General features: G+C 45.2%; 1 protein-coding gene and 1 non-coding gene across 3 annotated transcripts in view; one reads left to right on the forward strand and one right to left on the reverse strand.

Moving 5' to 3' along the window:
* The first annotated feature begins 425 nt into the window (after positions 1–425).
* Positions 426–609, forward strand: LOC135913857 (U2 spliceosomal RNA). The gene has a single exon (XR_010568135.1). It is a non-coding gene; the product is annotated as a U2 spliceosomal RNA (small nuclear RNA).
* A 1,617-nt stretch (positions 610–2,226) lies between these two features.
* The window catches only part of LOC135913836 (glutathione S-transferase 3, mitochondrial-like), a 92,576-nt gene continuing 80,252 nt past the window's right edge, over positions 2,227–14,550 (reverse strand). For both annotated transcript variants that reach the window (XM_065446527.1, XM_065446528.1), the window contains 4 exons: positions 13,380–13,444; positions 11,822–11,879; positions 7,456–7,528; positions 2,227–2,682 (listed from right to left, as the gene is read on the reverse strand). In XM_065446527.1, the coding sequence (XP_065302599.1) occupies positions 2,582–2,682; positions 7,456–7,528; positions 11,822–11,879; positions 13,380–13,444 (297 nt within the window). In that variant the 3' untranslated portion in view covers positions 2,227–2,581. The remainder of the gene's footprint in view (positions 2,683–7,455; positions 7,529–11,821; positions 11,880–13,379; positions 13,445–14,550) is intronic.

The raw sequence follows: 14,550 nt of genomic DNA on the forward strand, positions 1-14,550 counted from the left end.
TGTTTTGTTACCATAATTACACATAACGAGTGCTTCTTTGATGTTCCACATCAACTGCCATGCTATATGCCTTGTAAGGGGAGCGAAATCCTTGCCAAGTGATCAGAGTCACTTTTTGTTTGGGCCTCCTCCATATTTTTTTTTAATATCTCAAGAAAAATGGAATAAAATTAAAACTACGATCTAATTATGAGGCATGCCGTAGGGCGGGGACTCCGGAAATGTGGACCACCTGGGGTTCGTTAACGTGCACCTAAATCTAAATGCACGGGTGTTTTCGCATTTATCCTCTACTGAAATGTGGCAGCCGTGGCAGGGACTCGATCCCGTGACCTCGTGCTTAGCAGCCAAACACCATAGCCACTAAACAACCTCACCAGGTTCCGCAAGAACTCGAATGCCAACAAAGAGGGCGGTGCGAGCGTAGACCTGGCCGACGCAGGTCAAAGTGTAGTATATCTGTTCTGATCAGCTCAATTTCTGATACGGGTTGTCTTTAGACCTAAGATTAAATTTATTTTTGCAAGTTGGCAGAGTGCTTAAAGCCAGCCTCACCTCCACCGCGGGTCGGCCTGGTATTGCACTATCTTCAGGATCGGCCTACATATGGGGAGAAATTCTCTATCTACACGGCTCGATAGATGCATGATATTTTTTCTTGTACCTAGCCATATAGAGCTTTGCTGTAGAAGGCATGCTCTAGAATCAGGTAACTACCATAATCCGACACTGTGAGCTTGGATATCTTCCTAGGCAGGGGAAAAGGTTTTGATGGGAGATGACTTGTGTTCAACGCATTCAATGTGCCTTGCTGTGCCGAGACAGACGCTGCCAGTAAAGGGGTCACTATTGTGGTCACTAAAGTGGTCAGGCATGTGGATGCTTTCCGGTAAAGTTCAAATTATCTGGTGAAGGGCAATTTTAGGACAAAAATAAAAGCTTGGATCCGTGGAAATGCATGGGCACCGGCTGGGACCTCCAGCCAGGATTGAAATAACCGAGAAATGGAATTAACCGGAGTTGAAGTAACGGAAGTCTACTCATAATCGATCTTATGGATATACGTATGGTATTAACCCTCAAGAATCAGATTCAAGATCAAAAGCAACATGAACAGGGAAGGACATGGCTGTTCTTGAAAACTCAAAGGCAGTGAACAACTACACTGCAAGCGTTTGAACTCCCACAACGTCAACACATCATCCTTCAAGCTGGCTCTGGATGCAGCGTGTTTTGTCCACGTTGGGGCCGGCAACAAGTGTAGTGTGCCTGTATCTATGAAGCGACCTCATTGCTGTGCATGTAAGGGCCACTTTATCTACCATGCAACACAAATGAAAACGGGACATGCAAAAAAGAATGGGCAATACGACTATGTGATGCTCAGAGTTTGTCTCATCGGCAAATTTCCCTGAAGCGTGGAAGGACGTTGAACAGTGCAAAAGACATGCGTGTGAATTTCGCCTTGGGGAGTGGATTTACGGCAGCGTACGCTGCACTGACATGAAGAAACACCTCAAGATAAAGTTATCTACCATCAAAAGTTTCATTGTCTCATAAGAAACCACCTACCGCATTGAACCTTCCTTTTCCATTTTATGGTCACCTACTCTAATCCTCATTTTGGCTCGCCATATTTGCATTTTGGCTGTATCAGTAGTTGGAAACCTGCGCAAGCTGTATCAGCGAGCCAGAACTTGGATCATGATGACCTACGCTTGGCAGCAGTCCTTCAATGCACTGCAAAGGCTAAATATTGCCACTGTCACTGAAGCAGCGTGAAACACAGCTGCTTACAGGGATTACATGAATGAGCAGTGCATCCGTGAATGAAGGCTCTCTTTATGAAGACTGGGCGGTATTATATGCAGTTACTTCCACAGGTTAAGGTGCACATTTCTTTTTCTGGGGTGTTCCAATTGTAGGTGCGAGTTATATGTGGAAAAATACAGCATTCGCACGCCGGAGAACTTTTAGTGGAAGTGGTATGCGGTATAAATCACTGCTCATCTCGCGATGCTTAGAGGTCGATTGTTTCTAAAATGCCCCAGATGCTGTCCCATGATTGGAGAGAAAGTTTGCACAAATGCCACAGGCTGGTCAGCACAGAAGACTTGCCAGTAGCTTTCGATGCCTTCAAGGAAGAATTACTACATTTGAAGCTATGCTCGTCAAGGACTGCCTTTGAGACACTCATTGGCGACATTGACTTCCGCTCTCAAACAATTGTAGACAAAGCAAAAAATTTATTGCATTGCAAAAGTGGACGGGAATCTACACAGCACCCCTTAGCTCCAAGTTACTTCCCTTTCCTTTTTCATTGTTTCAGTTTCCATTATAATTTTCTATTGCCCCGGTCAACACATCCGTTGCACACAATCTGTCAAATATCCGCATTCTTTCTTCGCATTGGTGCATAGAAAAAGTGTTGCCACCCAATGGCCTTGAAGGTGCACAGCAGGTGCATGTCATCCGGTCCTCGAATCGCAAGAGGTCAGCTCTGGTATCGGCACACTGCAACTGCGGCGTTTCCATGCCAGATCCTTAGGCCACCCCGCCACAGTTGGGAGCAGCGGCCACCTTAGAGGTATCCCAGCATGAGCAGCCCCTGGCGCACGGTCAGTCCGAGCAAGGCGAACAAGCCGAAGTACTGGAAACTGCCACGCATCCGCTTGGACGGGTCTGCGAGCAACGAGTGCAGAGTTCAGGAATGAAAACTACCAAGATTACGAGTGCACAAGCCTTCATCAAAAAATTTTGAAGTGATGAGTGCATGTGGCAGCGACTGTAGTTTTCAGCATATATTTGGCCACCTGTGGAATTTATCGCACTGCAATACCCTTAAACATCGTAACAGCAGTTATCCTTCTTAATCCTGGGTGTCGAGCATGCTGAAATGTTGTAGAGATTCTGCAAAAGAGTTTGGCAACAGGTCTCGAGACTTGCACAGTGGTTTGAAAACATTTTGCAAAGAATATCTGTAGTTACTGTCCTGTACTGTAAGGTGAGGGAAAGCATGGGAAAAACATCACATACCTACCTAGTCATCACATTGTTATATTTGCACAGCTGAACTTGCAAACATAAATTACTGGCACTAATGTGGTCACAATGATGAAAAGAAACAGGTCTGAACATCGTGGCACATGTCTATATGGAGCAATTGTCTTCGTAAGAGGGATCACACCTACAAAGAATGGTTTACTAGAACACCTCCAATGCATGCATTTTGAGCAAGGCTTAAAATATCGCATTAAAGGAGTCCTGAACCACCCCTTGAACAAGGTGAAAAACACTTTCCAGATAGCACAGACTGCTGTGAACATCTCAGCCAAATTTTGCACTTGTGCACTACACAGTGGCGTAGCTAGGTCGTCTGGCACCCGGGGCCCATAAGTCTTCTGTCACCCCCACCCCCCCCCCTCAGGTTTAGTCGGAGGAAAGCGAGTTTATCGACAATTTCCGGGCGTCTTCAGACGTATATGACACGCCCTCCCCCCCCCCCCCCCCCCACTGGCCCCTTGCACCCGGGGCCCACGACCCCCCGGCCCCCCCTGTTGCTACGCCACTGGCACTACATGCGTGGTTCACAAGTGGAGCGCGAAGTCACCTTTTTCTCAAACACCTTCTTTTCAACAGAAGCCTTCTCATCCTATTCGGGGCTGCCATATTTCGTCATAGAGCAGATTCCCATACATGGCTGCTATTGGCCAAAAGCTCGCATCAATCAAGCATGAGCAGACTATCATCTGTCCACGTAGGAATGAAACTGACCACAATGCTTGTCGAGGTGTTGTAGCTGTCAGCTCTTACTTATTTCAATTTCAGTTAAAACTCCTAACGAAACCCAATTTTACACGGTTCCCGATCTGACGAAGAAATATGCATTCCCCAGCAAGTACCTATAAGGTTCAATGTTGTAACCAACTCGATTTAACGAGTCTAACTTGCATTTAAACCAATTTAATAAAGCTTTTCCAGAAATAAATGAGTAAAGAAAGCTGTGCTTGCTTCCTAGTTTTGACAAAGACGGGTTTTTCTTTCGGCAGCGTGCGCTGCAACGCTACCGCATTTAAGCTTTTAGACACCCTAATCACGGCCCTAGCTTAATCTTGATGAGGCTGCACGCTGCACCCATGCATGAAACAGACTCTGCAGTCGCTAGCATTCTTACGTACCAGATGGCACTAAGGGTGGCGGCAGTCAGGCTGCCCTCGCAGACTTTTTACATGCGCAGGCATGGGTAAGCAGCAAATACAGTGCCGCGGTACCTTTTTGGTGTCGCTAAGTTACAATTTTAGATTTCGAAGGGCCGAAAAATCCCTTACTCGATTTTCCAAACTTCCCAATTTAACGAAATTATTCAAGCATGGTCATCACTCTCTTAAATCGAGTTACAACCGTTGCCTCGAACACTCAACCAGCCTGGAACTATGAGAAACTTGAGCCTGGACCACACATACGCCCTGCTTGCTGTGCCTCGATTTGAATAGGGGTTAGAATCCACAATTAAGGAACGCACGCCAGCATGTGGTCACTCCCGGCCACTTGTCGCTATACGTGCTTCATTTTGAGCTTCATAACGAGTGCTAGAAGGTATGCAATCTGGATCTGCCTACCATCCGAGCAGGAAAAGGCCCGTCCCGCACCACTAAGCAGCCAGGCTGGAGCACACGAGCGTGCACTCCAGCCCTGCAGTGCACTTACAGTTGCGCCATGCTACACAAAGCTGCATCTGCTGCACAAAATAAATGGCTTTCTACTCCAGCGGCAGCTGCATATGGCAGAGCTAAACAACGTTATTAGACATACTTCAGTTTCACAGCATCGCTTGGGAGGTGGACAAAGTGGTGGTCGCACAAACTAGTGGCACTGTGGTCGCATTTTTCATCACTTCTGGCGCTTCTGGTTTCGCTTAGGCTTGCAGTTCAGTATTCATTTCGGCGTATTGTCTGTCGGTATACTGTCGTCACATTGTTGGTGTTGCGTGATGTGTGGCAGTTTTACGCGGTGAAAATTTTTGTTCAGAAGCACTTGGGCATCTCGCAAGAGGAAAACTTTTCTATGTGGTCCTGCTTTGCCCATGGCTGCTCGAGCAGGCAGATCCATATGGATGCTGGTGCACACAATCTTTTTTTTTTTTTGCACTGCGACAACAGAAGACAGTTTTATATACGAAAATATGTGCTACGCTGAAAGGAACGATGTCTGAAAGATAAGCTCGAAGTGTGCGAACATCATGTTGAGGATGATGATCTATATTTTTAAACATTATTCTTGAAAACAAAGATGTACGGATTCCTTGCAGAAAATATGGGTGCTAGTTCCCAGAGCAATTCCTCTACCTAATTTTTCCCATTATTCCTGATGAGATCTTGAAGCCAAAAAATGCGATGCAAAAGCGAACTAAAAGAAGGAGCTCTAGTGTTGACGGGCACTTTGGTGGAAGCTTGCAGTGACGCATTTCAGGTTTCAAACCAATTGTTCTTGCAATATTGTTGTGCTCGCTCTCAAACTATGTGCTACATAATGTCATCAACAAGCTCACAACCGTCAATTTGCCTTCTGTACATTGAAAGCTTGAATTTATTGAAAATGGCGCCTCACAGAAGCGTTATGTGGATTGTTTTACGTGAGGCAACTGGTAGGCAGGTGTCTTTTTGAGTTGTAGAAACTGCGGTCCTTGGATAGTATCGCACCTATTTTTCAGCACGAAAGGCTGCAACAAAATCCACAAAATGATATTTCTAGTGGCTATACTACCTTCAAAAGCAGAGAAGCACAAGGCTTGAAAATTAAGCATAATTTGCATAATACAAACCTGCATATAGTACAATGAAATTTTTGGGACGCGAAAAGAAAAAAAAAACTTTTATCTACGTATAATACGAGTTAGGAAAACTCGAGGAAAACATTTATTTAAATTGCACTCCGCACTTCAATCACTGTCTTCCTCCACTGTGCTCTCTTTGGATAATTCTTTGTCGGACATACCGTATCTTCCCAGAGGTACTCATCCTGTGCCATCGAGTGCGTTTGAGATGCCGCACTTCTTGAATGCGCGATGCACAAGGTCCTCTGGTGTGCTGGCCCATGCGTCCACAATCCACTTGCATAGCACGGCTGGCGAAGCCTGTTTCAGCAGCCTGGTCAGCGTCACTGTAGGCTCACCTGAGCGCATCCAATCTGCGTAACACCGCTTGACCAAGTCCTCGAACGGCTTGTTGGTGCAAACATCTAAAGGCTGCAGCTGAGACAGTCATCCCACCCGGGATAATGACGAGTTCAGTGCCAGATTTCTGCAACAGCCTCTTCACTGAGCCAGCCAAATGGCAACGAAATTCGTCCAGCACGAGGATGGACAGGAATGAGAACAGTGCGTTGGGCTGCCTACACCAGACAGACTTTATCCAGTCAAGCACAAGATCCTCGTTCATGCAGTCTTTCTCATGGCATCTCACGACCACATTTTTTGCCTCACCTTTAGATGTCTTGCACTTGAAGACATCTAGTGTGGAAGCTTGCATCCGTCTGCCGTGCACAACAACATGACGGGAACTCGCGTTTTCTCATTGCCAGTGGACCAGGCATAAACCTGTTTAGAGCCCTTTTCGTGCACAGTGAGGGGCGATGGCATGTCCAGATAAACCAGCGTTTGGTCAGCACTGCTGATTTGCCCTAGCTGGAAGTTCTTGGACTTGTGCAGTGAAATAATGTGGTGCTGGAAAGCCACAAGTAGCTCTTCAAATGATTCGGGCAGCTTTTGCAAAATCTGTTCGCCTGGTGCACACAATCTGATTAGACATGGTTCTGTCGCCGTAGAATTTGCGACACCACTCAGGAAAGTTCCGATACGTGTAGGCCTGTTTTAACACTGCGCATTAACTTTGTAACAGTGGTTAGCCAGTGAAAAACAGTCACCGGGAAAACGACAGACACTATATGCTGGCCATTATTATGCCATGCATAGTGCCTGATGTGGCTTGTGCTCTCATTAAAGGCAGAAGTAAGGGGAACATGACTCAACATGCGCAAGAAGCCAGAATGCCAACAGGGAATCTGCAATTGCCAACCAAAACTTCCCAGTGAGGTGACAATGTTAGCCTCGCTCCTTGAACCACTGGTGGCAGGCTTTTCAAGCAGCTGCAACATAGCAGAACCTCATTGATACAACACTGTTTTGTACAAAACGAGCCCCACCAGATCTGCACGCATTGGCGTCTCATGCTGCAATTATTTGCGCAACACTTTGCATTAAGGAGTTGTCAACTACAGCTGAGTTGAATTTTTTAGTGACTTCGGATCTTGTCTTCCCATGTAGTAAGGCTGTTTTTTTTTGTTGCACATCTTTCAAAAAAGAAAAAGAACGAGGTTATACTGTATTCCTTTCCCAGTATAATTCACCAGACAGCTTCCGTAGCTAAAAAAAAGCCAGGGCTCAGACAACTGACTTACCTCCTGTGGAGTACCCGATAGCATAGACAATCCTACCGGCCAGGTACACTAGTCCGGAGCAGGCAGCGAATTTCTGTACAGTAAAAAAATCCACATCACTTGCCAGATCACACTACTCTTGCACAGTACGACCACTTCAACGAAACACTCAGCCAACACTCAATCACTCACTAGGTGAGATATGCCAGGCATTCCATTCACCTGGCATTGTCCGCTAGCTGATGCCTGTGTCACACATACACCCATGCAACAAATGTGCAATTCTACCTCGGTGCCTTGCATCCCAGGACTGTACAAAATGCCTTAAATGTTACTTTTAGGTTTGCCTACCGAAGAAACAAAAATACTATCACCACGCAACCAAGGTGTACTATCATGGACATGTTCCATTTCAAAGACGATAAAAGTCTGGGCTCTGCAAAAATGACATAGTACCACCTCAACACTGCACTTAATTTGATAAGCATGCAACATGTATGCCGAGTTATTGACCTCAGAGGCAATCCTTACCTTCACTTTTAAAGAAAAAAGACTAGTTACTTCAGTGGCAGTACAGAATTGCATTTTTCTGTACTGTTTAGCTATTATTAGTTAAATACATTTAATGTAAATGTATTTAGTGTTTATAATACTATTTTTGTATTAGCTCTGTACTTGGCAGCAACCTTTCTTGACACTCAAGGTAAAGCTATGATGATAAAGCTTCTGCACAGGTGTCACTTTGCCAAGCAGCTGAAACTATTGGGCTTTCTGGCACCCCTGCTTTTCTTTTTTTGTGTTTTGATTGATATCGACACACACAAAAAAAGTGTTCACATGGAAAGGAAAATTACATGGAAAGGAACTTTGTGGTGGCAAAATGGCTGAGCATCTGCCTTGTATGAGGGAGGTGCGGGGTTCAAATCCCAGTACCACTTTGAATGGACCAGCTTTTCCTATGGGTAGAGGTGTACCACAGCCTAGCACTTGGCAACTTATTGAGGCTCTCATCTCGAGAGGGGGCCCCTTAGAGATTCAAACCATTGGAAGCAAGACGTCACCTTTCTGGTTTTTTCCCGAGTATTGATAAATGAGATTTGAAATTATCTGCGCCTAATAGATGAAGGATACACAGGAGACAACATTCATGCACAAAAGCAGATGTCTACTTGGCCTGTATTGTATACAAAACCCTACCTTGCCAGGCTGGCCAATCACCAGTAACACAGTGACCAACCAGGGCTGGTATTATTGATCATTCACTTTTGGGGATGCAATCACTTTTGCATATTCAGTACTTGTGAGACAACATTCCTGGCATACTGTTCACTGTAGAATCTGATGCAGCCAATGAGTGTCGAGATTTACCAAGAAAGTGATCATATCCCACAAAAGTGAAGGATCAAGAATGCTACCCCAGCACAGAACAACTTGAAAATTAGTGCAGTGAATGAGGTATGTGTGCCTACACGCAACAAATTCGTCAGGGCACACTTCACAGTCACTGACACCACCATGACTCAATACCATGACACGCAGGTAATGTGAGGTATATACATGACTTACGCACAGTCAGCTCCCATTCATAAGGAATTGCAGCATAGCACATACAGTGGAACCTCGTTCGTACGTTCTGGAAGAAACCGCGAGAGAAAACGTACTAACCAGCAAACATACGATCCGAAGTAATGAAACAAACTTTACAGACTTGATTATTGTTCGTGTCTCCATAATGCGAAGCATCGCGCGGATTGTTGCGGCACAAGATGCCATCGTGCGTCGAACTAGTAGTGCTCCGGTGGCCCGAGATGCATTGTGTTTTCCTATTGCGCATTGATTTAGGAGGACCACGGGGAACAAATGGAATAGAGCTGGCAGGCATCGCCGGATGCCGCCGTAGTAAAACGTGATGCCCACATTGCGGTGCCTGCAGCAGGGAACGATGCGCATTTGCATTATCGCCTACTAAAAGGCGTGCAATGCGCTACCTATGGCACTGCGCACCATACGCTGTAAAACAGATAAGGTGAAGATGCTTATCGCAACAGGTTTGGCAGCGACAGCTGTCAATGCGGCGTGCGACGACCCGGCCGGAGATTTGCTGGTACCAATATAAGAAGCTGTGCGTGCCAGCGTTTTCACGTGAGACGGGCAGGCAAGTATTGCGGTGAAGCTGCCGCGGCAAGCAGCTAGGTATATACTGTTCTCGATCGCGCGCCTCGCGCATTTTATTGTTTACATTGGATCTAGCGGCCAGAAAACGTATCATACAATCGCAGTTTGGCAACGTACTAAACGTTGGTGCCGAAAAATCGTGTTTTCCGGGAACATATGAACCGGCAAAAAAAGAATGTAACTCTATTGGGTCATTGTTGTTCTCGATTGCGAATGTTGGCACCGGGAAACGTAGGTAATGGAAACATACCAACAATGTTTTACTGTTCGATGTTCTGCTGAATGTTCTATTGTCAACACGTAGTTAAGATCAAGTACATGCAAATTCCTCTTGAAACTCCTTGGCAGAGAAGTAATGTGTTCCCACAGCTGAGACCATAACGACACTAGATGGCATGTTTGAGGTATCGCACTACGACATCCTGGCCTCAGCAGTCACTTACAGGACTGCTACATGTTGATCCCCTGTCCATTCAGCACCTGGGTGTCGAACCAAGCTGAAACAGAACGGAAAAGCAAAGCTGATCCCTTATTTTTAGCCGAGCCAGAACCAAACCAATATTTTTTCCACCATTTTGGAACCAAACCGTAATTTATGAAGGAACCGTTTCGAACTGGTTCAACCACAGGTTCAGCACAGGCCAGGGTTGGGAAATTTTACTAGAGTAGATTACCCCTCTTGCATCAATTCTGCATAGCATGCAGACCAGAGCGTTGCCACTGAAAGTCATGTAGCTTGCCACAGGGATATTCTTGGCTAATGCCTAATCTGCTCAACTGTACACTGGGTGCATGGTCAGCACGCATTGTTCAGACAGAATGTCTCCAATGCTGCATCATCGTGGAAGACACTACTTATACTCGGGTCATCTGCCGTGTTCAGGAACGGCAGCGCACTAGTTGTGCTGCCCTATACAGTTACTGTTGCTGACCGAAGATTTGGAATCCAGAGGAACTATCAAAGGTCTGAATAATCGGGAGTTTAAAATACCAAATTTGCTCAAAAAAGAAACGAGTCTATTCAGAAAGTGGCCAAGAAAGGTATGCGGTATTCTCGAATGGTCACTTTCGGGGATACCTTAATTTTATGTGACTAGCGTTAGACACATCAGTGTCAAGCATGCCATTGCAATGCAGAAATGCTGTGGAACATCGGCACGTCCCGAAAATGAAATTATCTTTGAAAGCGATTGTTCAGGAATACTGCCCAAGTTTGTAAATGTATTGCTGCATGCACATATGCTTGCCTTTGGCCTATACATTCCACATTTTCAAGCAATGCCTTTTCCATGCCTTTGTACCTTTTCGCGCTTCGTCAGTGGTCAAAGCAATGCTCCACATGCACCATCAATGGTATCAGCCGGTCCTGAACGGTGGATTAGAGTGGCACACAATCAAGCAGGAGGCATTGCTACAAAATCACAGCCCCTATGTCAACCATTGTCATGCTGTCACTACAGCTAGAGAAGGTACAGTCAAGACATGCACCGAATCTTTATCGATGACTACAGATCGACTAGGCCTTGTTAGTTTCGGTTTCAAGGAAGCCATGACTAAGGCTAAGGCTTCAAACTTGCAGGAATTCACACCAGGCCTCCTGCCGGTGCATAAACAACACAGCCCGTAATCTACATCATTGTTATTACATGCAGCTGCATACAGGAATGCGCGATTGCCACAATAAGGCTACAGGGTTGGGCAAGGAGCTTGGTGAGAGGCACAAGAGGACCTGACCTGGAACTTTGAGGTGATCAAGCTGCTTCAGTTTTGGGAATCCTGCCAGCGTACCATTCCTTAAAGCGCAGTGGCAAGGTGTACCCACATCAAACCACAGCATGAACATTACGCCTGAGCTCTCACTCTGACAGCCTGTATCAAGAGTGTGAGGCTGTAAGGTCACACATAGTTTTCCACAAAACAAGTTACAATGTCTTTTTGGCAGCACAGCCCTTTAAGAGAAGCCAAGCTCGGGTGGGGGAACTGTAGGATTTCTTTCCTCTCTTTTAAACCTTTACTGTTAATGTCCCTATTTTGATCCTACCATGTTCGTTCCCAACAAGGCGAGATTTCCTAAAACCCTACTTTAGAGTGTTTTTGCATCCAAGCCATGCTGAAATGTTAACAATGTAACCGCAAATTGAGGTAGCAACCTCACTCCCCAGTGCTAAAGGCTTGTTCTCACATTGCATGAATGACAGCCTATAGCACTCACCGGATACTCTAATCCACCGAGGAACAGCAGCATCAGGAACTGTGGGTAGTTCTCAAGGCTGCACAAGACAAGAAATGGCACCAGATAAGTTAGGTATGAGATTTGTAAATATGATGTTGGACAGAAGTCCTGCTCTTTCTGGGCTACTCCAAGACACTTATTAATAATCATTCATTACATTAATAATCTTCCCACTAATATTTCTTGTAGCATATATTTTTTCACAAGCAAATTTTTGTGTGGTTAATCATTAAATCTTTAATGATAATGACTTCCCATCACTACAAGATGATAAACAACATAGCTGCTAATGTCAATGAAGGTATCAAATTGTTCTTAGTTTAATTTACTCGCAAAAAGTATTTAGGTCCACCAAAGTACACTACCTGCAGGACTTCAATACCTTCTGCCAACACATCTAAGCAGCTTAGCACCTTTCCATATTCTTTCTTCGTACTCTGACATAACGGCTACCTATAACAAAGCCAACCCCACGATTGGTTACTTTCACAGGAACTTGCACTTTGCTCCCCTCTCTGCGAGATTACTAGCTTATATATCTAACAAATGTCCAAAATGAGTGGACCAAGATCAATCTAACTTGTCTAAAACACTTGAAGCAGTTCAGAATCGCGTGGCTATACTTAGTAAAATTGCTTGCATCTCACCAGCATTTCCAAATGTAAACTGAAAGCACATCTTGCTAACCTACACCCAAGGCATCTTAATTTAGCCTGCACATTTACCACAACTTTTACCATTCGTTTTTTATAGCCTCATTAACTTTGCCAGCTCACCGTCTGTCTTGCTGCATAAATGTGCACAAGCTGTCTACCCGGTGCCTGCACAGACTGTTGCTCACCATGGCCCTTCCTTTTTTTGAGAGCTGCGCAAGACTGGAACGCTCTTCCAGAAACACTGTGCATCACTTCTGCCTGCATGGTTTCTAGGTTGCCATCACATAAGCACTAAAATATGGCCCTTTCACCCTTGTAAAACCACATGCTTGGGCCACTGGAGGACTTCATAAATAGAAAACATGTCAAATAAGTTGGCAACACCATACTAAAGATAAAATGGTCATGATGGCACTGAAAACTGGACAGCACAGAAGCCATGACATTCGTCTAAGCAAACGGTATACACGAGTGGAAGAACAGATTTTGTCAATTTCTGGCAACTTGCAAAAGCCTGGTGTAGGTGTTATTCCAGACATTCAAATCCCGTCATATTGTTGAATTCTGCAGTGTTGGTGTTTTGAGCCAAAAAGGGAGGGTGCAGCCGCCCTGCGAGCCAATCAAAGATGATGAGATGGTGAATGGTTTGACAATGTCATGGAATCTGAGTGGCCAGAATGGCATCCCTGGACTAATGCTTCCCAAAAAAAGTCACCCTGGTAGTATTTCTCTATTCTGATTATGTTTTTTTTTCTTCTTCTTGCCAACCCAAAATGAAAATGGAACTACAGTGCTGCAGCATCTTGGCAACGTCACGCACTGCAGCTCATCTACACTGAGCGCAATGCTCCGATAGACAAAATAAACGACAATGCACTTACAAATTCTGGTGCGATCTCTGGATGCAGTTGAAGGCGATGTTGGTGTCCGAGTACATGGTTGGGTACTACGAAGCAAGAAGAAAAAGGGCAGCCAGGATTAAATGCGACTGCCTGTCAAATTAGCTGTTGAAATTCTGAGTTTTTAAGCGATTACGATTACAATCTGATTATGAGGCATGCCGTAGCGAGGCATTCCGGATTAATCTTGACCACCTGGGATTCTTTAACATGCACCCAATGCACAGCACACTGATGCTTTTGCATTTCACCCCCATCGAAATGCGGTTGCCGGGATTCGATCCCACACCCTCAGTCTCTGTAGCGCAACGCCATAGCCACGACACCACCACGGTAGGTAGGATAGCTGTTCAGACTCATAATGCAACTTGAGGCAAAATTAAATTATGGAGTTTTACGTGCCAAAACCACTTTGATTATAAGGCACGCTGTAGTGGAGGACTCCGAAAATTTCGACCATATGGGGTTCTTTAACGTGCACCTAAATCTAAGTACACGGGTGCTTTCGCATTTTGCCCCGATCGAAATGTGGCCGCCATGGCCAGGATTCGATCCCGCGACCTCATGCTCAGCAGCCCAACACCACAGCCACTGAGCAACCACAGCGGGTTCGAGGCGAAATTAAGCAAACACTTTATTGCAATGCAACTTATGCCAGCCAGTGTGCTCCAAGTGCCAATGTTAATTAAAGCTTCGTTGCAAGTCAAATTCGCCATTAATGTACAATGGCCGTAAAGAAACGGCAAGAAAGCGCAACCCCTTTATGCGCTTAGTAGTAAAAGTTTACCATGCACATCATACAGCACATTTCTTCAACTTTTCTCAAGAGAATCACAAGAATAAGCGATTTATTCTATGAAGTCATTACCATAATAGAGTATGTTCCTAGTGATGAAACAACATGAAGACAGGCACAACAAAGCGCTTAATTGTGCCAGTTTTTCTTTTTTCACCAGCATTCAGCATACTCCATTATGAACACCACCAACCAGTTCAATACCATGTCAAACTAGTGCCGGCCAGCCACCAACCAAATGGTCCAGTGGTTCCACTACACCTGTACAAGTGGCTAGGCTCGCGACTGGCAAAAGTGGTGGTGATTCATTGCTATTCCACCAGATTTATGTCCACATAAGACAACACAGGAGGTAGT

This window comes from Dermacentor albipictus, chromosome 5 (assembly GCF_038994185.2).
Source record: "Dermacentor albipictus isolate Rhodes 1998 colony chromosome 5, USDA_Dalb.pri_finalv2, whole genome shotgun sequence".
Lineage (NCBI taxonomy): Eukaryota > Metazoa > Arthropoda > Arachnida > Ixodida > Ixodidae > Dermacentor > Dermacentor albipictus.